Source organism: Barbus barbus (genome assembly GCF_936440315.1).
Source record: "Barbus barbus genome assembly, chromosome: 11".
Taxonomy (NCBI): Eukaryota; Metazoa; Chordata; class Actinopteri; order Cypriniformes; family Cyprinidae; genus Barbus; species Barbus barbus.
This window is the reverse complement of record NC_136739.1, coordinates 31,192,545-31,217,667: the sequence shown is the minus strand read 5'-3', so window position 1 is coordinate 31,217,667 and position 25,123 is coordinate 31,192,545. Positions and strand designations below refer to the sequence as shown.

At 35.3% G+C, this 25,123-nt stretch overlaps 2 protein-coding genes across 4 annotated transcripts in view; both read left to right on the top strand.

The window, feature by feature from the left end:
• Positions 1 to 4,987, top strand: LOC306877061 (death-associated protein-like 1 homolog). The gene is made up of 4 exons (XM_079428590.1): positions 1 to 90; positions 1,356 to 1,443; positions 2,404 to 2,467; positions 4,142 to 4,987. The coding sequence occupies exons 1-4, from the start codon at positions 30 to 32 to the stop codon at positions 4,259 to 4,261; spliced, it is 333 nt and encodes a 110-aa protein (XP_079284716.1). The 5' UTR covers positions 1 to 29; the 3' UTR covers positions 4,262 to 4,987.
• A 5,799-nt stretch (positions 4,988 to 10,786) lies between these two features.
• Positions 10,787 to 25,123, top strand: part of LOC306877059 (protein TANC1-like) — a 148,757-nt gene continuing 134,420 nt past the window's right edge. For 2 of the 3 annotated variants that reach the window (XM_079428588.1, XM_079428586.1), the window contains exon 1: positions 10,787 to 10,861. The gene's annotated coding sequence lies outside the window, so the exon portion shown is untranslated. The remainder of the gene's footprint in view (positions 10,862 to 25,123) is intronic. The other variant, XM_079428587.1, reaches the window with a different exon arrangement.

Genomic DNA, 25,123 nt, shown 5'->3' with positions numbered 1-25,123 from the left:
ATGGGCGGGTTGACTGGCAGAAACTAACAATGGTGCAACTTTCTAAAACTGGAGCGCGAGACACGCTTAAAGCTGGTCATCCTCCCGCAGGTTTGGGCTTTTAAAGTCGTTTATACTCGTTTATTTTCTTGTTTTGTTTGCGCTGTTTTAGTAGTTTAATTTCTTATTGACTGTAATGCATGTGTTATGTGTTTTATTAAAGTGTTGCTTGTTGCGTTATTGTTGCTCCTGTGCTCGTGCATGTGTAGTTCAGACAGTGTTTCTGAACAAACATCAGCCATTGTTTTCTTCACAGGATGTGAGTTCAGAAGACTTTACTTTCAGTTTCTGCGGGGTTAAATTCAAATGATCACGGATTTTGCTCATTAAATATTTAATGCAGTTAGGGTTATCATCATTTAAAATAAATAAATAAATAAATACACCTGTTCTAAGCAATGCTTTTCGTTTCGTTTTGACTTTAAACTTAAAAAAAAAATTGTGATTTTATTTTGTTTAATTGATTAGATAAAAATTAGTATCCTATCTATCTTCAGGTAATGGAAATTGTATGCGTTTTTATAGTTGAGTATTTTTTTTTTATGGTCTATTTTTGTGGATCTTGTGCATCAACACTTTAATGAAACTGTTCTACTAAATCTTGTTAAGAACAATCTCATACAGGTTTGGAGCAACAGGAGAGTAAGTAAATGGTGACGCACTATTTTTATTTTTTTTGTGACAACCCCCTTAAAGCAAGAATAAATATAGTGATGTGCAGGTATGGCAGTTGTATAGCTTTAAAGGTCAAAGGTATATTAAAATGGAAAAATATAATTTTAAATTGCAATAATATTTGTCCAAATTAAAAAAAAAAAAAAAATCAGTTTTTGATCAAATAAATGCAGCCTTGATGAGCATAAGAAAAACATTAAATCATATATATGCACACTATTTGATGTGAGCAGCTATCGTCGGATCATCAGGTGATCACCTGAACTGGTTTAAACGGTCTCACACCCTCAATGTGTTACACAAACAACCTCTGTTATGAAAAACTATGCAGTTTAGTCACATGACCGTTTCACAATGTTCTGGGCTGTTTAAATCTTTACAACCGCAAACACACCCCTTATGCTGCACTGGAGCGCTGCCTTCACTCACTTTATTAGACTGATGTGAGCGGACAGACCGCTTTATTGAGCACATATTTGCACGCTCCTCACCCTCGGGCCTCAACAGACCTGCCAAATATTCAGAACAACAGGGCCAGTGGACTGAGATGATGATAGTGGACATGTACAGGGCTCCAGTCAAAACTCACACACAAACTGGTTTTACACTGAAATTTATGTGAACTTGTGCTTTTTCTTTAGTGAAAGCTGGAGGAAAAAGAGTGGTGAAGAAGAGTGCTGATGATAATGCCAATGTGGAGAAAGAGACCAAGAAAGTGAATAAACCCAGGTTGAGTATCTTCTGACCCATCTGGTTTCTCCACAGTTCATGACACATGGTGTAGATGCAAAACTCTGTCTTTCATGTCCTGCAGATGAGTTTTGATTTAAATTCATATGTTTTTAAATGCCTCTTCCTTTCTCGTTCAATCTCTCTTGCAGTTTGCTCAATATTTAATGAATATTTTTCATAGAAAATATGCTGCCTTGAGATTGAATGCAGTGGTTTACTTAAACTGCTGACCGTGATGTTCGTATCACTGATGATGGGCTTTTTTAAAATGTTATTTTATAAATATTGCTGTTCTAGTGTGCAACAAAATAACAAGTGGTTTAAATGCAAAGTTGTTTTAAGTAACCCATTCATGTTTATTTATCATTTTTATTTAGTATTATTGCATATCTAAAAACGTGATGATGCAGAAACTTGTTGCTAAAAATGCTTCATTGCTTTGCATGAACTCAATGAATCATGCTGTTGCATACTGGAAGTGATGTTCATATTGGTGGCTTTTTTTTTTTTTTTTTTTTTTTTTTTTTTTTTAAAGTTGCATCCTAGTTTGCACCAAAATATTAAGTCATTAAATGCAAAGTTTATTTTTTTTTTTTCTGTGCATTATTTTAATTATCAATGGTAGTTTTAGACTTAAGTCTATTGATGAAGCAGAAACATTGCTAAAAGTGCTTCAGCACTTGAAATCAAGCATGAAATCAATGAACCATTCAGTTGCATGTTTACAGTGACTTCATCATTGGTGTTTTTTTTTTTTTTTGTAAATTTAGCGTTTGTCCACAAAATATAAAATTTGTTTAAATGTGGTGTTGATGCATTTATTTGTTAATTTATAAGTGGTTTTAGTCTTACTGCAGATTTCTAAAGTGATATAAGCAGAAACATGTTCTTCAGCACTTAGCATGAAATCAGTGAATCATGCAGTGAATGTAGTGTTTCATACTAATCTTTGTCCAGGTCCCTGCCGACCCCTTCCAGAATGCAGCACCTGAGTCTTCTCCTGGCTGGCCCACTTGAGAAGGTTTGTTGCACCGTGGGCTCCACATTAAGCCTTGACATGTGCTTGTCCTTTGGACAAGTAAATCAGTAATTCACTTAATTGCTTGGGGTGTAAAACCCATAATTGCTTAGGGTGTAAGTGTAATCCATTCTGAATCAATAGTCTCGTTAGTGCTCTATCAGGTCTTACTTTAATCAGCATATTTGTGATATTAGCCTTAAATTGATTTCTAGGACACTTAACTTTATAAAGGGCAATATTTTCCTAACATTACTAAATGTACGTGTCATTTACGTCAAATTCTTAAAATTCTGTCCGAATAATTAGACTGTATGGTTGTTACCATCTAAATGAAATCAGTATCAACAAACTCCATCTTTCTACTGCAGAGACACTGAAGCTGCATTGAAAGTGCCATTTAGATGCATTTACTCAGACCGTTTAATAAAGATAAGAGGTTCCATAAATGCATTTACACAGAGAAATTGCAAGTGCATAAATGTTATAAGAATAAATGTTTCACTTTTTAACATATAAATACAATGTTGGAAAAATGCAATGATGGGACTACTTTTAAATATAAAACCAAACCACCAGTAGGTGGCGGAAAGTCTGTCTCAATGAGCGAGTTGATTTGATTCAACCAATTCGTTCAAACGGCCAATTCATTCAATAAATAAAGCAAGTGACTGTCTTTATGAATAATGCAGGGCTTAAAGTTCTCCAGCACCGTGCTGGATCTCCGGCGTGCAGCGTTTGGCTGTGGAAAAAATCTTACATTTAAAAAAAAATAAATTATCACTTTCGAGTCAATGAGTTTGCCTACCAATGGTATGAGAGGAGCACAGCTTTCACTCTAAGCCAAACTAACATTACTAGCCAATCAGAAAAATCAATGTCACATTTGCAATCGTGCTAGTGCTTGGTAGTGTGAGGTTGCTTACCTATATCAGATGTTAATATTTATCCTTTTTTTCTACCGCAGTATGTTTGTTTCTTTGTGTGTGCTGTTGCACCTATTAGTATTTAGGATTTCTCCGGGAGTCAGACAAGCTGCACGAGCCTCAACTGATGTAACCTTGATACTGTCAATACATTATCCGTTATGTCACCGCTTACACTGAAAGTAATCAAATCAGAATTGTTCTTACCAAAGTTTCAGTGCTGCCCTGGTTATTGTTTGATTATTTTAATCAGGTTACTTGTCAGGTCAGGCGAGTAAAATTCTTTCACTTGCTCCTTCACAAAATCCACTTGTCCCAGACGAGCGTTAATGTCGAGCCCTGTATTAATTGCGTAGCATGAATCTTCCTTAGCAGAGAATGCAATCCCTTAGTGCATTGCGGTTTGGATTCGTCTTTACAAGGCAGACAGTGTTTAAAATGTAAAGTTATTTTTAAGTGTAGTGTCTTATTTAGTTATTTAAGTGTTACAAATTTATTTATAATTGGTTTCTTTGTTTATTTATATTTTTAGTTTTATTTGATTTTGCTTGTTTTTGTATTTTTTTTTTTTTATTATTATTATTATTTTAAAGCTTGTTTTACCATGTAACTAGCCACTAAAGCTTGCATGGTGTTAACAAATAAACATCTGAAGATTGATTTAATCATTGATTAGTCACCTATATTAAAGGGGAATTTGTTTTTTTAGAAATGAAGTGTTGTATTTGACATTAATGTTTATCTCCTGCAGCTGGGTCATGATTTCCCTGAGACTCCGGTTTCTGTGCGGCACAGCAGAGTGAGACCAAGTGTGGAGAAACCTCACGTCCCGCGCAACTCCATCTGCATTCAACAGCCACGCAAGTTTTGAGCCAAAATAGCTTTTGCTGCTGAGCTTCTGACAACATGACATGCAGAAGACAACCAGGATGTGTTTTTATAGGTGAATCATTGATGTGACTTTGCTAGTAGACTTGTAACAAAGTTACTGTAATGTAACTTCTGATCAGGTTGATGTTTGTGCTTGAGCTGTGTGGAAGATTCATTAACCAAGTGTGAATTAAAGCTGTGCTGTTGGAGAGGTTCAGACTGCTGCTTGACTCGCATGAATGAATGAATGTTAAAGGGATAGTTCACCCAAAAATGACAATTCTGTGATCATTTACTCACCCTGAAGTGGTTCCAGACCTGTATGAATGTCTTTGTTCTGCCGAACGCAAAGGAAGATATTCTGAAGAATGTGGGAAACCGAGCAGTTCTGGGGCACCATTGACTTATATATATATTTTATTTGTCTCCTACTATGGAAGTCAATGGTGCCCCAAAACAGCCTGATTACAAACTTTCTTCAAAAGATCTTCCTTTGTGTTCGGCAGAACAAAGACATTCATACAGGTTTGAAGCTAGTTGAGGGTGAGTAAATGATGACAATTTTCATTTTTGGGTGAACTATCCCTTTAATAAGCTTGGCACTTAATTGTAGCGTGAATATGCATGGGGTTTCTGAACTTTTGTTTTGATGATCAATGAAACAAACTGTTTTTCCTACTCTCACAAAAGACTTTCATACCATTAAAATTCACTTTTCCAGCAAATGAAATGTTGGTTGTGGTTTCATTTCATGCCCGTTAGGTGGCGGTAGAATCCATTCAGTAGAACGAAGACATAAATTTTTTTTTTTTTTTTTTGCACATTGCAAAACACTTCCTAAACAATACATGCACTACTAAAATAGCATGCAATTTAATTGAAACACCAAATTAAAACAAGCGCTACAATAAATCAAAGATGCTGTAATTTAAAATGAGTATGCTTGTTCATGTAAGAGTGTTTATACTATATAAAGCAATTTATCAGATTTGACCAAACGGAAAAAAGCTCTGGTCAGGCTCAGACACTTAGAATTAGTTTATTTTGGCGTATTTACACAGTGACAAAAAATGAACTGCATATTCATAAAGCGCTAAAGATGCTCTAATTGAGCAATTGACGGTAAACTTACACAAGGATGTTAAAGGAATGTTTCGCCCAAAAATCTAAATGTGCTGATACTTGAACCATTAGTTTTTTTTTCTTCATCAGATTTGAAGAAATGTAGGGTTCCATCACTTGCTCCCCAATGCCTCCTCTGAAGTGAATGGGTGCCGTCAGGATTTCTTACAAACACACAGCTTTTCTCAAGATGTTAACTGATGGACTGGAGTGGTGTGGATTATTGTGATGTTTTTATCAGCTGTTTGGACTCTCATTCTGACGGCACCCATTCACTGCAGAGCATCCATTGCTGAGCAAGTGATGGAATGCTACATTTCTCCAAATCTGATGAAGAAACAAACTCATCTGCATCTGTGATGGCCTGAGGCTGAGCAAATTTTCAGTTTTGCCTGCACTATTCCTTTAATACATATTTGATGGGAAATGTTACAGTACTGTTTACTGTAATGCCCCTTTTACCCTTGATGTGCTTTAATCTTGTTCGCTGACGTTTCTCATAAAGCCTGAGTTTATGGCTTTGTCTAATGTGACGTTTCTCAGGGAAGGCGAGCCAAAGTCTCTGGTTGTGACATGAAGCGCTCTGTGAAGAAGCACTGCGTGTGACGGCTTTGAGCTGTCAGTGTGATGAGGGCTGGAGGAAGTGTGTTGTATATTTAGGCGTCTAATGCAGACAGCACAGAGGAACCCTTATTGAGTGTGTGAACGGACCAAATGCCAATAATGAGAGCGTGTTTGAGTCTCAAACATACTGGAAGGACAAAGACAAGGGAGGGAGGATCATAAACACTATCCATTCGAGTTTGGACATGCTTGACTGAATTTGTTGCTCATAATCACAAAAAACCTTTTGATCTGAAGGTTTCTGGTTAGATGCTTAAAATTAGTTTGAGAAATAAAAATATTGTCTATGAATGCATTGCACAATTGTTTAACCTAAAAACAAACAAAAATGTATATACTTATTACTGCAAAAACTTGCTGTAGTACTATAACAGGAACTTACTAAGAATAAAGGAAATTACAAAAGTACTCTAAATATAGTCATAACAAATAGGCTATAAAAAGACGATTAAGGGTTAAGATTTGAAAATAAGGCTGTTTAATTAAACTTAAAAAAAAAATATGCACACACAATTAGGCATCATTTTCTTTATGCAAAACATAAAAAAAAATACAAAAATATAACTTTTTTGATTTTGTAATCAAATATCCAGATGTTTTCTACGGTCTATTTGTCTATTTTCTCTTTTTCTTGTTTTTTGCAACAACAAAAATATTCCTATACACTCTTTAAAAAATAAAATTAAAGGTTCTTTATTGGCATCAGTGGTTCTATGAAGAACTTTGAACATCCATGGAACCTTTCAAATGCAGAAAAGGTTCTTTAGATTTTTAAAATGGTCTTCAAAATGGTTCTTTTAGGAACTGTTCACAGAAAGGTTCTTTTGGGAACCAAAAATGGTTCTTCTGTTGTATCACTGCAAAAACACTCTTTTGGAACCTTTATTTTTAAGAGTGTATGCCTTGTTCCATTCTTGATTTGAGCTAATATGGATTCAGGCTGGTTATGTTAATATCAGATGTAATGTAAATGATCCACATTTACCTGTATGTGGATTTGAGACACACACACATATTCCCAGCATGCACAGGGATTAAAGACAATGCCTAGCGTGAGGCTTAGAAATATTCCACAAATGAATCCAGAGACTGATTCTAATTTCACATCACAGCTTGTTTTGCATTCATGTATTTTTATGAAGCATATTCCAATCTCATTGTTCCCGGTGAGCCACTTTCTAACAAAACTGCATTTGTTCCAACTTTTTTTTATAATCAAATAAGTACCTGGGTTACCCTATGCTGAGTTTCAATATTCAAAAAATCCAGCTACAGCATGAAACCTGTACTTATGAAGCATCTTCATCTTTTCAGAGTGATTGTCTATGTCCAGAAGGGAATTCAGCCTTAGCATGCCAGTCTAATGAAATGAGTCAGGAAAGAGATGGTGAAAATCACTGCTGATGTTACATCAAATTCATGTCACACTGAAAATTTTGCAGTATGAATAGCATGCTAATGCAAACATTGATGTATTAATGATTTTGGCTTTAAATTTACACCATGATTTTCATGATTTTAAAGTGGCAAGCATGTACCCAGTTAACAAAATGATTTTCTAAGAACATTTTGCAGTAAGTTATGAAAACAGTATTTCTGAATATTCTCTGAATGTTCAAAACGTCCAGTTTTTGAAATGTTTTAAAAATGTTTGGTTATGCGAACAATAAGGGAACATTCCATTTGATCATTTTGCATTCATTATGGGAGCGCTACATTTGAGTGTTCTCTGAACATTCTGAAACAAGTAACATTTAACATTCTGAAACCATGAACAATGAATAAATAATGTTTTTGTGCTAACATCATTAAAGACCAGAGAAACGTTATATCATCGTTACTGGAAGAATGTTGAGATGACTTTGACAGAACGTTCTGAGCACGTTCCATGTTAGCTGACGAAGATCTCAGAGCTAAAAGACATGGACTGAAAGCCACAAACTCTCATTTTGATTTCATGGGCCTTTAATGTGATCTAACCGTGTGTTTAACATCTTTCAGAAGTCTTAGACGTGTGCCTCTTTAACGTTACATATTACACAAGCAGCGTTTGTTGTGGGAACTCCACCACATCACAAATCATCTCAGTCAGCAGCTGTTGAGCAACTAATTCACAGACACAGACACAACCACCAGACCTGGACCAGAGCCACTGGATGCCCACAACAGGTGTGTGTGTGTGTGTTAGATTACAGCAGGATAATCACATACACACTGAATGCTGTTGGAATTACTCAGACTCAATGTCTGCTTGACAATAGGTTGATGTACAGAGTCAGAGTCTTTTCAGTGTTGTAAATAAAGATTAATGGAGAACATTTAACAAGAAAATACTATTGCAGCACTGCATTTTCACCTACTTCAACTTAAAAAATGAAGTTCAGTCAGTGCATGAAATTGTTAAGTATAATCAACTTAAATATTTCAACTTAAATCAGATTAAAGTGACTTAAAATGTAGTTGAGTCTTGTGTAACTTAAAAAAAATTGTGTATATGTAAAATGTATATTAATTTGATTAGTAATGGAAAACATGTTGACATTTTTAATTGATCATACATTTACAGTGAAATGTCTTAAAATTATTTTTGAAATTCATTAGCAATTTCTGAGTATATCCCACACCATTGTTTTCAGTGTATAAGGTATTTCCTGAAACATTACATAATATTAATGATCAAAGGTTAAAATGACCTCTATAAACATTCATGCTTAATATGTATATTTTTCATTTTATAAAAAAGTACTTTTTTTTTAACAATAAAATGTTCAAAAGAACAGCATTTTTCTGAAATAGAAAGCTGTTGTAACACCACCGTTCAAATGTTGGGGTCAGTGACAATTTTATCTTTCCTTTATTTTTTATTTTTTTTATGAAATTTATGTTTTTATTCAGCAAGGATGCATTGAATTGATTAAAAGTGACATTAAAGACATTTAATAATGCTACAAATGCATTTTATTTCAGACAAATGCTGTTCTTTTGAACTTAAAAGAATCCTGTTTTTTTTATAATTTTCAACATTGATAATAATCAGAATTGTTCCTTGAGCACCAAATCAGCATTAGATTGATGTCACTTGCATAGGTTGTGTATTGTAGCGTCATGTTTGCAATAGCTCTCTCTACCAGATGGTGTCAGCATTGAGTTAATTACTAAAGAACACATTCATATTAACTCAAGCTCGGGCTAAGAGCATATCCAGTTCACTTTGAATTGTAATTACAACCTCTGATTATTACAAACATCTGCTGTGGAGATCTGGCTCTATTTTAGACTCACCACATGAGTGAATCCCCACAGGATCCAGCTGAAGCGCCTGCGTTCACCCTGTGCACTGGAACGGCAAAGGTCAAACTGCATTAAAGACTTCATCACATCCACTGCCAGCATGAACCTCAGGAGCAGCAGTTAGATTCTCTACACAAGCATCTTTCCTGCGGTACATCCCGGCCTTTCATATGGTTCTGCTTTCAGGGTTTATTTCAGGCTGACTAAACACTTTCCAAAACACAAGGTTAAATGTTCTTTTTTCAGAAAAGAAAATCTCAACTGCACTCTTTAACCATGGTACAAATCACCATAATGCACCACTTCTTTTGGTGCTTCAGGTTGCAACCTGCACCTGAATGTCTTCATAAAGTTCAGTAAAGTTGTTTTAAACCTCAGGTTTGAGATCCGAGATACCCCAAAGCCGTTTAATAGGTCAAAAACCACACTTAAGGCAAAACACTACAGGCAAAAACATTGCATTTCCATGCACTGCTCAATTTTGAGACTTTGGGGTATTTTGCTGTTTTGATTTCAGACTAGAAATGATAAAAAGAGAAATTAACCCCAACCTTAAAACAACAACAACAACAAAAATGAAACAACTTATGCAAATGAGTGCATATTTAATTAAATAACACATAATTTACATAACTTGTATTTTCTATTATTTATTATTTTAACCTATTCTTGTGGTGTCTTACCTTAACATTAATGTAGGAGAACTGATTATAATAAAAATGTAATTTTGATAAGATTTAGGAGGTCTCAGAGAACTTCAATAATATCAGCCTACTGAGTTTTGATTAGGTCTTAGAAAAGAATTTGAAGGGAAAATAAGAAATTACTGTTAAAAACATAAATCACTTGCAATCAACTGCATAAATGTTGGTGTTTCATATTGTTTATTTTTAATATGTGCTAAAAAGCTTATGATAGTCTGTATAATGGCATTGTGACAACTTACCCCATTTAACATGACAGTATTATTTAATGCATGCATGTTGTCTCAAATGGTCAATATGGGTTTAACGATTTTGGAACAATTGTGGAAAATGTACGTTTTTGTTTTTTTTGCTTTGGCATTCATTAACAGAGTGTTGTATATAATACTATAGGCCTACAGCTACTATAATACACTTTACTACAGTATGGTTAAAAACACTATAGTATTTTTTCATGTCAATGCAATTTGGAAAAGAAAACAATCAAATCTGTATGTGTGCGATAATATTCAGATGTAACCCCTTTTGTAATATTTAACATTTTCATAAGTAATTTAATTACACTTATTTTTCTCAGTAACAAATTACACTTACATTTATTTTGTGATAAAATTCCGTTTCATGTAACTAGTTACTCCCCAACACGTTGCAAGCATTACCTCTACACTAAATCAACATTCCTCACTAACTGAGAGAAGCCCCCTTGATAGTAAGCATGCTTTGGAGTAGACGTCGTGCTAGTGCTGGCTCAGTGCACGTGCACGCGCACGCAGGGAGGGAGGAGCCACAGTCTCAGACTCAAAGAGAGAAGCGGCGTCCTCTAAACTTTTCCCAGACGGATAATTCATGACATAAATCAGGTAATGTAGGCTGAAAACTCTGACATATGTAGTTGGATTATTGGTGTGTCCTTCTGGGATCATCTCCTCTTGAAGTGGGAATTCTGGCTGTTATATCTGTGGGATATATGGATTGTAGTGGGAAGCATCATCACATTTATTATGTTGAATGGGTTCATAATGTGCCTTTGACTCTTGAATCAATTCATTAGTGTCGATTCTCTTAAAAAAACTTTGTATCTTGTTGTACATACATACATTTTAGACTGTAGAATAGTGCATAATAATTTATGAAAAGTGCATGATTACTTTGATTAACTTCAAGGCTTTATAGGTCTCAGGAAAATATTTCAAGAATTTGAAGGGAAAGTAAAAGGTTAACTTTTAAACTTAAATCACTGGGGTGTCTAAGAGCCCAAACGAAAGCATGTTGGTGTGACATATTGTTTTTCTGTGGTGATAAAAGCTAAAGATAGTTTGTTTAATGGTATGTTTCCATTGTGACAATTTATCCCTTATGACAATATTATAATGCCTGCTATTGGGGCATGCTGTCACAAAGATCAACATAGGTTAAACTTAAAAAAAAAATGGCAATGTCCTTGGCAATCAATAGGTGTTTTATAATCGAAATTTCAAGGTTGGTGTTCAGAAAAATTAAACATTATTTATTCACCCCTGCAAAAAAAATGTGCTAGTATGATATTGTGTAGACCAGATAGAGGAAGAAAAGCATAAAGTGTTAAAGTGCTTCAAGTTGTGTTATTTCATTTTTTTTATTGTTCTAAATTATAAGTGTGTCAAAAGTTTGACCAGTAGTGTATTATTAAGCCTACATTTTATTTACACATTTAGCACTTTTTAGGGTACTCAAAGATGGTTACAGGTGAATGTCATTACAAGTCACATTTTGGCCTAAAATCAAAAGAAAAAACAACTTTTTTAATGTAATTCATATCATTTTAAGTCTGTTACAGTTTGTTGCATTGTGCCATTTTTATTTGCACGATTAGTCAGATTTGTAAAATGTCCCACCACTCATGCCGAGGGCATCATAGAGAGGGCAGACTTCTCCCTCATCATCAGTGTTGTGCTGGAGATTTTATGCCCTCTTCTCCTCTGTGGAGCGGAGTCATGTGGGTTGGTTGTGTGCTGTTGACAGAGGACACTCCTTTTTCTACCCTTAGGAAAGCTTACCATGGATCGACTGTACAGACTTCCCACGGTCATGGAAAACCAGGACGTTTTAAAATTGTGATTTGAAACTTACAAAATATTTTAAAAAGTACTGGGAATTTGAATCTTTAATGAGTAACTATACTCAGCTCTTGTCTCTTTTTGAATGCAATCTCTGATTCTCATCTGGGAATCACAAATGACTGCAAAAGTGTGGGAACTCTGTCTCGTGGTTCATAGCCAGCTGGCAAATAACAGGTGCTGGTATCGTATGTAAACACATGTAGTAGATACAGAGGGGCATGAAAAGTCCTCTAGTCCTGAGTGTCTTGAACCTGTGTCTTCACAATATGGCCATCACATCTGCTTTGCTGAAATAGCCTTGTGCTCGCTAAAGGATCCTCTGGAGTGATTTGGAAATTAATGAATGAGTTTGTGTGACTCACCATATGACACACCTGTAGGGATTTAGGTTCAAAAGTCATCCTTCAATCTCTGATTGACTTTAAGTAAAGTAAATAGAGTGTTAAGTAAAGCCGCCAGGCACAAATGCACTTTGAAGCTTAAAACTAATGTCGGAAAATGAAGTTTTCTCTGTCACGCAGGGCTAATGGTGCTGCGGAGCCAACTGGAATGAAAGAGAGATTTCTTAATTGCCCTCACTGGCTCCGTCTGCATCAGCGACTGGTTGTCAGGGTCGTAGATCATGATGGGACGTTTTTATGGTGCTGGGGTGACTCTGGTGGCCTGCAGGGAAATGCTCATGTAATAACATTGTGCTAGTGGCCAGGGAGAGGGTTGTGTTACGTCCAAAACAAAAGCTGTGTTGTGTGTCTGTTTCAGTGGGGCGCTCCAGTGCTGTCAGTCTGGAAGAAATAAACTAATTCTAGTGCTTTGTGGGAGGACGAAATGCTTTAATGCTGTGTATTTCCGAGCACAGTTTATGTTTATCTTGATTGTGGATCTAAACGATGCTAATGACGATATCTTTCTGATTATGAGTTATTGGTAAGGTTAAAGCAAGTCAACTTGACATCCACAAGCAGAACATTCTTCTTTTTTTTTTAATTATGACTGGTTAGAAATTATGGTCAACAACAATATTTTTGACATTTTTCTGGTGTTAAGACTTTTTTTTTTACTTTCTATCAAAATCATGCTGGCCTGTTATTTTTTGGAGTGTAACTCGGACATTTCATCATATGATCTGACATTGATTCTCTTGTCCAGCGATACAGTATTTGTTGATACCTTAAAACGTGCTGTGATTAAATTATGATTTTATAACATTCAAGGTCCTGTGATTGATATATCAGGATTACAATGCTGCAGTTAAATGTGTTGGTTTACACACAGAGAAAAGTGTAAGCTTTTAAGAAGTCCAAGAATAAAATTATTAATTTACTTAACATGTTAAAATTGATTTACAGAACTTTTTTGTTGTTGTTGTTTTCTAACGGTTTGTACTAGAATAAAGAAAGTAAACTAGCACTTAACCTTTTCACAGACATTCTGTTTTCATAGTTAGACAGATATCGTGATGTATCATTATATAATTGTCTAGAAATATATTGATTATCGCAGAATCGCTGTATCGTGATATTATCGTCATCGTGAGGCATGTATCGTGATTATATCGTATCGTGAGGTACCCTGCCATTCCCACCCCTTAAGTTGAGAGGACTCAAATCTGCTGAAGCTGGTTGCCTTAAAATTTTAAGTTGGCTCAACTTTTTTTTTTCTTTTTTACAGTGTAATATTTAGCCCGTGAAATGCGAATCTTACCAGGGGAACCCCTCCAAAAAATGTGTATTTTACCCCCCGGAATGCAATTTTTACTGGCAACCCTTACACGCGGAAATGTTTGAAAGCATATGAGCTTACTTCAGAACGGCACATGGAAATTACTCAAGCAGTAACAGTTCATTACTCGGTGCATTTCATTACTGAAGACTTCGACCTTAAGATAATATATAGGCTATATAATAAGGTTTTATATATATATTTTTTAGGGCTGCACGATATATCGCATGCAATATTTAATGCGCATCTTGTCAGTAAAGCCGGTCCTGTAATCAGCGGTATTTTCCATCGCGTGTGTGATTTCACATGGAGCTGCATTTACCACACAGAGCCGTTGTTCCCTGACAAACTGTGCAAATCCACGTTCATTATCAACATGGTTTTGCGCAGCTTGTTAGTGAACAGCGGTTCTGTGTGTAAGTGAACAAGCTTATTTGTCAGTGCTTTATATTGTCAAAATTATTACATGCTTGCAAGGCTAGAAGTTCAACAAATCAGTCAATATACTACTGTGATTGTAGTTGTTAATTAAAAATGTCATTCATATCAATTCATGCATCACCTAATTTAATCGTAACATAGGCCTGGCCTACAGAAAAGAACATTTATGTTTAATCTATCTAATATTGTGTTGGTTATACTATACAATGATTTATTCCTTGTCTTTGTTGAACAATACAGCTTTAAAAAAAAAAAAAAATAATTCACGGCAGTGGTCCTTAGTAATGATGGAACAGTAAACTAAAGTGTCGGAAATGGAGAGGATATCAACACAGTGGCAAAGAGGGAAAAAGTCTCCGTCTCTGAGCGGTCATGGCAGTGCTCTACATTTCACAGCCTGGTACAGTTTATTCTGCACATTCCCACACAGCGAGCTCACCGCACGTCCAAAACGACAGCTCAACCAAAACACACACAGCGCTGCGGTTCAATATGAGAATCTGAGACCTTGTTTGAGTCCTAACTGGCTCAAGGGAGTCTGTAATTCTATGAATAATAGACCTTTGACTACACTTTTGGAAAGTCTGGTCCACAATTAGGGCTGAACGATTTTGGAAAATAATCTAATTGCAAATTTTTTTTTACCACTATTGCAATTGCTATATAATATGCAATTATTTTTTAAAGCTCTTTAAATATCGATTTTCCGTTTTTGAGAATCGATGCAGTATTGCCAAACAAAAATCGCGATACTCGCGTGTATCGATATTTTCTTACACCCCTATCATCCATCGCCGATGGCTAGTAGATATCACGATGTTTAATCGATCGCTTTTTAGTTTCACTTTCACTTTCGATATTTGCGATCGCACATACTCTGTTTATACTATGGAGCGCCAGTACTTACTACACATTTTACAAGATTACATGTTTGTCAGTGGTGCTCAGGATCTGCTAATCACTCGTGATCGTCCCTCCTACAGTCACTGATATTTAATGCTGTTGAATGTTTTGTTTGCACTTGATCATAACTACCTCCTATCTACTGAATAGCAAGATGTTAAACTTGTGTTTAAAGAAAACTTATCAAAAAGGGTCACATAATTTAATGTTTTATGTTATGTTACATTGTTATTATGTTAAATATTCACTGTTTACAATGGCAGGGCCTGCCATCTTGTCTTTTTTGCTTCTTGTTTCTGATTGCACTTTAAATCCACTTTAAATCCAGATCAAATCTCAGAAGGGAACATCAAAACAAAATAAAGTTAAAACTTGTTTTGAACAATTTCTTTGTCACCTGCAGATTGATTTTAAGTAGGGGGAAAAAAATCGTTTTAAATTGTAAAACTTTTTTTGTGTGTGTGAAAAAATTGTGGATTTTTTCTTAGGCCATATCGGCCAGCCCTAGTCTGAATAGTCCTCTGACCAATTTGGGGATGTCTCAGCCAAACCACCTTTAGTAAACATCTTTTGGCTCAGAAACGAAATGACAGAGATGTTTTTGTCAGTTTCCACCATCATGATCATCTAATACTGCAAAAATAAAATATATTTGCTCATTCCTCTCCCGTTTTTACATTCAGTCCTGGCCAGAATTTAATTCCATAATTTTAAAACCAAAGTTTATTATTTTTTTCTGTTTATTGAGCTCATCTGTTTTTCAACATCTGCCAAAATACATTTGCTTAGGTCTGTTATGATTTACTCGATACAATCCATGATTTTTGCATCGAAGGGCTTTTCGAGGAAACCTCACGTCATGTTTGACACGCAGCCAAGATGTAAAACATTTACAGCACATCACATGCAACCTCATTCTTCTTTTCAGATTCACAGATATTAGTTACTCTTCTTTTGAATCTCAATACCTACCCGTTTGTGCAGTTTCTCCTCTTGACCTGCTAGAAAGCTCCCATAGCCTTATCTGTGTGCTGTCGTAGCTGATCACCTGTGCTGTGTTTATCAACCGCTCACATTCACTCATTGACACTTCAGACTCGTGGAATTTAGAAGAAGAATGTGTGGGAATTCTTACATTTATGGCACTCTTGCTTAACTTTCCATCAGTGAAAACGGATTTTAGGTGGAGCTGGATGATTTATTGAATATATTTATGATATATTCACATTTTTTTCAGGCAGTATAAAGTCTTTTTAATATGCATTTTTACCAGTACCCTGGAGAATATTGTAAATATCTTGAAAAATATTGAGAGATATACCCTTTTTATTTGCTCTGAAATGAGGGACCGTATCTGTTGTGCTTCAGTTAGAGATTGCCAGGAGACTTTCTACAGGGTAAGTTAATATTTGACTTCAGTCAGATAACCATAACCTACATCTGTAGCTGATCCATTTGAAGGCCTTACGTCATGACGATTGATTTTCTTTCTATAGCTATGTATTCTTGATTCCTCTGCTGATAAGCATTAATGTAAATGGAGACCGTATGGATTGAGTTCCACTTTGAGTGAAGGAAGGAAGAAGTGCTCTGTTTTTCTAGAATATGTGTATGTTGGAGTGAATAAATGCTGTCTTGTCAGGTTGATTTAGTTTCCACAGCCTCAGGTGCAACTGTAATCTGGCAGTGAAGACAAGTCTCAACTTTAAGTAAGAGTATCTGATTCTTCTCACACTTTTGAGCTCATTAATGTATTAGCAATAGTGTAGATATTTAGTAGGATATAAGATTAATGCATAAATATTCCCATAGTACAAAACAGATTTAATTAGTTAAATCATAATATCTGAGAGTCTAGTTTAAAGTGAGTCCAGATATATTAATGGCTGCAATATTCCATAGATATTTAGATATGTCAAATAGATTTATATTTTTGAATTTGTTATTATTATTATTTTGCTATTTAATAAATGTATTCACATTCACCAGTAGATGAATATTTACCTGTATATTTAAAAAAAAATCCAAAATGTATTTAAATACATTTTTTGAGTGATGAAGTGAATGAATGAATCACTGAATCAGAGTATTAAAGCATTTCTTTAAAATAGTCACTTTATACGGAAGCGTATTGCATTCACTTGAGGAAAAAAAAATCTACAGTTTTTCTGAATTAACGAGTTAATTATCTCAGAATTACGAGAGAATTTTTCATGAAAAAAGTTTTTTCTCTGTTTTTCTGAACTTTACGAGATAATTAAGTCATTAATTCAGAAAAACAGAGCAAAAACGTTTTTTTTCTTTAAAAATTATCTCGTAATTCTGAGATAATTAACTCGTTAATTCAGAAAAACAGAGCAAAAACTTTTTTTTAATGAAAAATTATCTCGTAATTCTGAGATAATTAACTTGTTAATTCAGAAAAACAGAGCAAAAACTTTTTTTAATGAAAAATTATCTCGTAATTCTGAGATAATTAACTCGTTAATTCAGAAAAACAGAGCAAAAACTTTTTTTAATGAAAAATTATCTCGTAATTCTGAGATAATTAACTCGTTAATTCAGAAAAACAGAGCAAAAACTTTTTTTAATGAAAAATTATCTCGTAATTCTGAGATAATTAACTCGTTAATTCAGAAAAACAGAGTAGATTTTTTTTCCTCAAGTGAATGCAATACGCTTCCGTAACTTTGAACTTATTTACAGATATGAATAAAACTTAACTATATTGATTCAAGAACCAAGATTCTTTAATGGCAGCATACAAAGTACAGCAAAATGTGCTACTGATGTTTAAATCAGCGATGGTATTAATTTATCAAACAAAAACTTCGTTCGTTTTGGCTCCTAAACACCTTTGAGCTACCATTGATCCGTGGCGATTATGCAATCGGTGGTGTGTTCTGGAGCTCCAACTTCTTTGACGCGCAATTTTTTTTCTCCCGGTTCGTTTCTCATTCAACAAAGGTCAGGCAGGAGAACAACATCTCCAAGTCACTAGCAACATAAATACACTGTGTCGAATAACTGAACTGCCACACATATATCTGCACCTGTACAATCGCTCGCAGAAAGACTTTAAAGATTCAGAGAAAGCATTTCATTCCTAGAAAGAAATTGCAATGAAGCTTGGCGTCAACGACTCGGAGTTATGCAAAAAGCAACGTAGAGAAACATCAGATGCAATTTTTCCAAAGCAATGAAAGGAAAGAGTAAAGATATAAGGTAGAAAATACATGTTTCAAATATATGTTACACCATACTGCTGCTGTTGTTCTTTCAATAAGCGAATTTAAAAGGTATACAATAAATGAAATGCCAAAAGTACATACAATAATAAACCTTTGTTTTTATCAAATTATGACAACACATAAAATATAAAAACGTGTAATTTATCCAGTTTAATAAAAGACCTAGATACACCTTCGTTGCGTCGTTGTTGTGTTTCGGGCATTCGTGCGACATGCGTTTACATTAATCTACAGCCCGCCTCCAGCAGCACAGGGGTGTCTGAATGTTCGAAAACAGTATACCGCCGCTCAGCCTTTTCAAAGCTCCTTTTGCCCCCAAACGAAGAACGAAAACGAACTTCGTTTGAAGTATATCGGGGCCTTAAAAATGTTGCTGTCAATTGTTTATTGTCTTCAAAAGATAGCAAAAATAGTGGCCCCTCAGGTGCTTTATACCTAAAATATGTCCTGCCTGTCCTCTGGAACAACAGCGGAGCCTAATTAACATGTTTGTAGTTGACTCGTAGAGTCTGTCTTCTCGTATGGAGATAAGTAGAGGGATGTTAGAGCAGAGTTACTCTGCCTGAGTCAAACCTAAACTCACCAGCATCAGCATGACTTCATTTTCTGCCCTCAAGAGGCGAGTGAGTCACTTAACTCGGGGTGTTGAAAACCGCCTGTTTCTGAGTTGCCTGTGCTCTGTTTAGACCTGTGATCATTCCTGTCAGTTGGGAAGGGAAACTTTATGACTTTCCCTCGAAGGTTGGGTTGAGTTCAAGTGCTTACAGATCCAGATCAATCAAGTACATACTGCTTTCCAGAGCAAAAAGATGACTTTATTTGATTTGATCTAATTTAAAATGTTATTCGATTTTTACATTGAATTTTTTTAATGAATACATTTTTTTTTTAAGTGTGCATCCTGTTGCGTTATTAATTGCATTCTTAAAAGTGGAGCAATTACAAGTGCAGAAATGAAATGAAGAAAGATAGCATTGCTTGTTTAACTCTCTTGTTGATAGTGAATATTAATAGCATAGATGGAGATTCCTGGAATATTTCCATTTTCCGGTTACACGGACATTTCTTCCCTGTTTCCCAGAGCTGTTTGATGGACTGAAGTAAACTCATATTAAAAAACGTTTTCTTTCATGCCATTGAATGCTTCATGGCCATCTAAAGAGCTGAGATACTGCCCGCTCTGGCTACTATTGTCTTTTTCGTACTCATTTCCTGTTTCAAGGTGAAGAATTCTTCCCTCCGCCTGCATTCACCTGTTATCTTGTTCTGGCTATTTTCGTCAATGGGCATTTAACGGCCCCTATTAACATGTCCATTATTCTCACAGTCTCTTTCCATAATAGCAATTTCATCTATTAAATTCTCCATTTCAGAAAATGATGTACCACAAGTACTCAATTTGTGGTCGGGTCATTCTTTTTATATAGTACTTTTTCAGCTCAATAACTTTTTAAAAATTCATCAAATCTTTTGTCAAATGATTTTATAAATGATCGGATGCTGGCAAGTGATATTGGGGAAACATAAATTCAATATTAAAACTACTGCAAAGAAAACATTAGTTTGAAACATTTCATTAGAGACAGTAAAAATTAGTTAAAGTGGAATATTTCATTATAAATTGTCAGTTGGAGTTGGAAAAAAAGTTGGAGCAGCACCTGCATACATGACAATCATCCACTCTAAAGAATGTTTTACAAGAAAATACTATTTTTACTTCAAAATGTCATGTTTAATTTAATCCAGGGCTGTCCGTTTAATCCCAAAATTTTCCCAGATATGAAAATATCCAAATGATGTGTCATAAGTAACCCTTTGAAATAATCAATAATTATTTTTGGACTTTTTCACATTCTAGGGTTGCTATTATGCATAAAAAAACCTTATGCAATATTAATACACTGAGATAAAAGACAAAAAAATTCAACCATCACCGCATTTCAAAATGGTTACTTTTTTATAAAATATAACATCACATTTTTATATTAATGCTACGAGTATTACAACATCATTATTGTAAATTTTTTGAAACATTTGAATTTTTAAATTAGTGCAATATTTTGTCATTGCAACATTTTAGTGTCATTTTCACTAGCAACTGCAATTGGATTTATATTATATACCTAAGTTCACTGTTATCCCACCGGCCACTATTGTGACCATCAACATGTTTACTCATTCTATGACCACACTTATCAAAACTAAGTATATGCGAATGCATATATTAATGCTAAACACCCTAAAGATCATGTGTACCAAAAATATTTGCCATATCTTTGTTAACATACTTTACTAGCCTTTTGTTTTGGATGCAATTATCATCTTCTCAAGGTGCAAACAGGAAGTAAACTGCTCTGGTCATGTGACAGTTTGCACTAATCATGTGAAACTGCACATATTTCATTGAGACCCTTTATTTTTTCCATATTTGCAGGAAGTGCTCTAAAACATCAGTCAGTAAGGTTTTTAGAGCTTTATAAATGAAAACTTTTTTTTACCTTTTTGTTTATCATAACTTTTGCAAGCCATTTCACTAAAGGTTAAATATGCTCAGAATAACTGCTAACTGCACGCTTATATTAATTTATCCTGCTAGGTAAAGCAAATACTGCTGCCTTATACAAGCAGTAAGGTAACTGGGGCCAACAGCAAGCTAAAGGACTTGTTTGAAGCCATACCCTTCCCAGATAAAGAGAGGTAAACCAGAGCACTGCACTCACTGTAAATATGTTAAATAGGTTAAACACACCTGAAGCAGCTAATCAAGCTCTTACGAGGCATACTAGAAGCTTCCATGCAGGTGTGTTGAGGCAAGTTGGAGCTAAACTCTGCAGGACACCGGCCCTCCAGGACCGAGTTTGGACAGCCCCGATTTAATCTGTTACTTTGCTTTTCTTTGTAATTAATTGTGATTTACTAGCAATTCCTTAGTGAAGATTGCTTCTGCGTCAATTTAAAAAGACAAATCATATAAAGATATGCATTTTGAAATTGTGTTTAACATTTTATCCAGTATATTAATACATACATGATGGAAGGGTTTCTGTGGGTCTAAAAAAGGTCTTAATTTTATCTTTCCACAAATTAAGGTCTTAAATTGGAGCAGAAAGTCTTAAATTGATATAATTTCTATAACCTCCCACACAGGGATTTTCCTGGCTCAAATTGATGAGGAGGTAGTACCATCCTGATCATGTGCACCCATTATATTTTACCAAATTCTGTTTTCCATGAACTTTATGGATCCCATTTTAATGGTTCCATTACATTTTATTAATCAAAATAATCTAATTATTTGATTTTAATAAAAATGTTATTTATTTATTTTTTAGAAATACTATGTTGTGCATTTACTAGGGTTGGGCCTACAGATGATGCCATCGCCGATGGCTGATAGACATCACGATGACATCACGACATCACCCCCCCACAATCCGCCGCATCCCAGTACCGTGTTCGGAAAGAAAATGACTAAAGGGATTCCCTAAAGGGAATAAATACAAAATATATATTTCAATAGCCTACATTTTCTCGCAGTTATATCATTGGGTAATTATACTGTATATAAATTGCAGGCATCAGGGAGCTGCTATTATGCCTGGCATTAAAATTGCTTTTTAGTTTCACTTTCGAGATTTCCGTGCCTTTCTGAATACAGATTCAAGTTTTGGGCACACCCCCTAACTCCCCACTTTTTTTTGACTATAAAGAACCTTTTCTGCATTTGAAAGGTTCCATGGATGTTCAAGGTTCTTCATAGAACCATTGATGCCAATAAAGAACCTTTATTTTTAAGAGTGTAGACTAAAAGCCCTAATGGACGCTGTTCCGTTTGCACTAGGGGTGGGAGAAAATATCGATTCTCCGATGCATCATGATTCTCTCTTCAACGATTCTGAGCTTGTTTTTTCCCCTGTATATGGCATGTGTGTGCGCTAGAGACGTGGCAGGCTTCATTTGTGCTGTGAGACACGTGTGCATTGCTTGACAGTGTGTGCTTCCACCTGCTGTGTTTTCTTTAGATATGCTTTCATTTATGCCGTTTGGAATGCAGTACTATTAGATGCATGAAATCCGCGCACTGACAGACTTTGATGTGCGCTTTGTGTTTATTTGTCCTGAAGCTGAATTGTGGCTGCGGTTAAATGCACTTCAAATATTCAAATATATTTCAAATATTTTTATACGAAATTGATGTTGGCTACACACAGTCAGTTATGTTTTCAGAGCAGGACAAAACATCTGATATATTGAAATAGATCTGTGCATTAGCCTGTTAAAGCTGCCACTGTCTATGATCTCATCAGCAATAATGCTGAGGAAAAAAGAAAACTATTGTCTGTAAACTTTCGGATACTTAAAGAACACTTATTGTAAATAAATAATTATTTTAAAAAGTAGCCTGCTTATATAATAAAAAAAAGTACATTTTGCACAAAATTAATGTGATATAAAATGTATATGAAAATGTAGCCATGTGCAGTAATATTGAAAACTGAGAATGTGACACATCATGATATTGAGCTGATAATGATAATAGTAATTGAATTGAATCGTGAAACCAGTGAAGATTCACACCCATATTTTTAAGATGGCAGTACTGACATACAGAGATTCCAACCCCCAACTGCTCCCCGGGCACCGCAGCATAAATGGCTGCCCACTGCTCCGGGTGTGTGTTCACTGCTGTGTGTGTGTGTGTGTGTGTGTGTGTTCACTGCTGTGTGTGTGTTCACGGTGGGTGTGTGTTCACTGCTGTGTGTGTGTGTGTGTGTTCACGGTGTGTGTGTGTTCACTGCTGTGTGTGTGTGTTCACTGCTGTGTGTGTGTTCACGGTGTGTGTGTGTGTTCACTGCTGTGTGTATGTGTGTGTGTTTACTGCTGTGTGTGTGTGTTCACGGTGTGTGTGTGTTCACGGTGTGTGTGTGTGTTCACTGCTGTGTGTATGTGTGTGTGTTTACTGCTGTGTGTGTGTGTTCACTGCTGTGTGTGTGCACGTTGGATGGGTTAAATGCAGAGCACAAATTCCGAGTATGGGTCACCATACTTGGCAGTATGTCACTTCAAAATGGCGAAAACTTACATATTGTGCCTTTTAAGCAATATATTGTGAGAGGGCCGTGTGTCACCGTGTCCCAAACGATCCAAAATAATAAACCACAAAGTTAACAAAACAATGGACTCCATTGTGCTGAGCGAGAGTGCTTCTCTACTTCTAAACAGTCGCATAATGACTTATGATGCCTTCATGTGCCATCGGAAACTTCCTATTTCCCACTTATGAATTACGAGCTCATCGCATTCAAGTGATTTGTTGTCAGAAAGAATAAAATGTAATATTCCATTGGTTGAAAACCATAAACATTCGCCGTGCTAGATAGTCAGCTTGCTGTCAAATACATTATAATACATATAGGGCTGCATGATATATCGCATGCAGGCCTGACTCTGTTGGTTTTGTGGTTGTCATGACACCGGAGACGGACCCGGAGGAATCATTCATGTCGAATAGCTCATTGAAAAGAGTTGCTTGGAGAGTGAGAGAATGGAGAAGTGTGTAAATAAGTGGATCTTGGCAGCGGTTTGTGATTGACCCGCTGTAATTGTGAGTCTGGAGGACTCATCTGTGCTCTGATGGTTCAGTGTGTGAGTGGAACAAGCCAGAGGTGATCAGCAGAACAATGCCATGTCCGCTTCCTGTGCAGCGCTCTGCAGATGCTACCGTTAACACTTCAACCTGCTATTGTAGAGCTGTATAGTGTGTTTTTAAGGTGGGGTAGAAATGTGACAGGGTCGAAATAAGATCTTTGACTATTCTGGACTAGTTAGAAACAAGTTTACCACAGGTGTTCTTAAAAAATGATTGCAGAACCCAGGGAAAGACTTTTGTTTCACTGCTTTATTCTGTGCATCCAAAATATTAAGTATTTAATACATATTTAATCAAATAAACAGTGAAGTATGATGTTTTCCATGGGGATGCACTAATATTAAAATTCTGGTTAATTCTGGCGTGGGCGATAATAAATGCACTGTTAAATGTATTATTTTCTCTTAAAAAAAAAACAAAACATGCACAATAGTTTTTGTCTTTATCAAATCAATGTTGTGATGCTTAAGTGAATTTAGGCATGAGAAAATTTTAATAAACTGAAAAAAATTAATTAATTAATTTCCGAAGCTGTTTTTTAATTAATTTTAATAAACTGAAGAAAAAAAAGATTTTCCGAAGCTGTAAATAAAACAAAGATTATTAAAATGTTTTCACAAGCAAATACTACTAATCTTGCTACTTAAAAATTTAATGTTTAATGCAACGTGTGTGTGTTTTTTGGTAATTGTTTGTGAAATTTACTAGCAGTATCTGAGTGAAAATTGTTTTAAAATAAATCCTACACCAAATGTTTTCAGTGTAAAGTGCTAAATATGGATAACTTATTTTTGAGATCAGTTAAGATGAGATGAAAATGTTATTAATAGAGGTGGGATCTCTATAATAAGACAGTGATATTTAAGAAATGGTCATCTTAATGAGTTAAATATTTTATATAACCTAACATAGTTAGTTAACTTGTTAGGGTTAGTTAGCTAGGTTATTTAGTTTGTTGGCTGAAGTCATCTACAACCATTAAAATATTCAAAAATAAACATCCATAATTAAAAATTCAGTACTAGGTGATCAATATCCAACATTTTTGTTATACGTGTA

Bases quoted from the DNA above. Each gene is read 5' to 3' on its own strand.
- LOC306877061 (XM_079428590.1), top strand. From the start codon at position 30: ATGGTGCAACTTTCTAAAACTGGAGCGCGAGACACGCTTAAAGCTGGT. The intron at 1,444-2,403 runs GTTGAGTATCTT...ATCTTTGTCCAG, and splicing joins AAGAAAGTGAATAAACCCAG to GTCCCTGCCGACCCCTTCCA. The intron at 2,468-4,141 runs GTTTGTTGCACC...TATCTCCTGCAG, and splicing joins TGGCTGGCCCACTTGAGAAG to CTGGGTCATGATTTCCCTGA.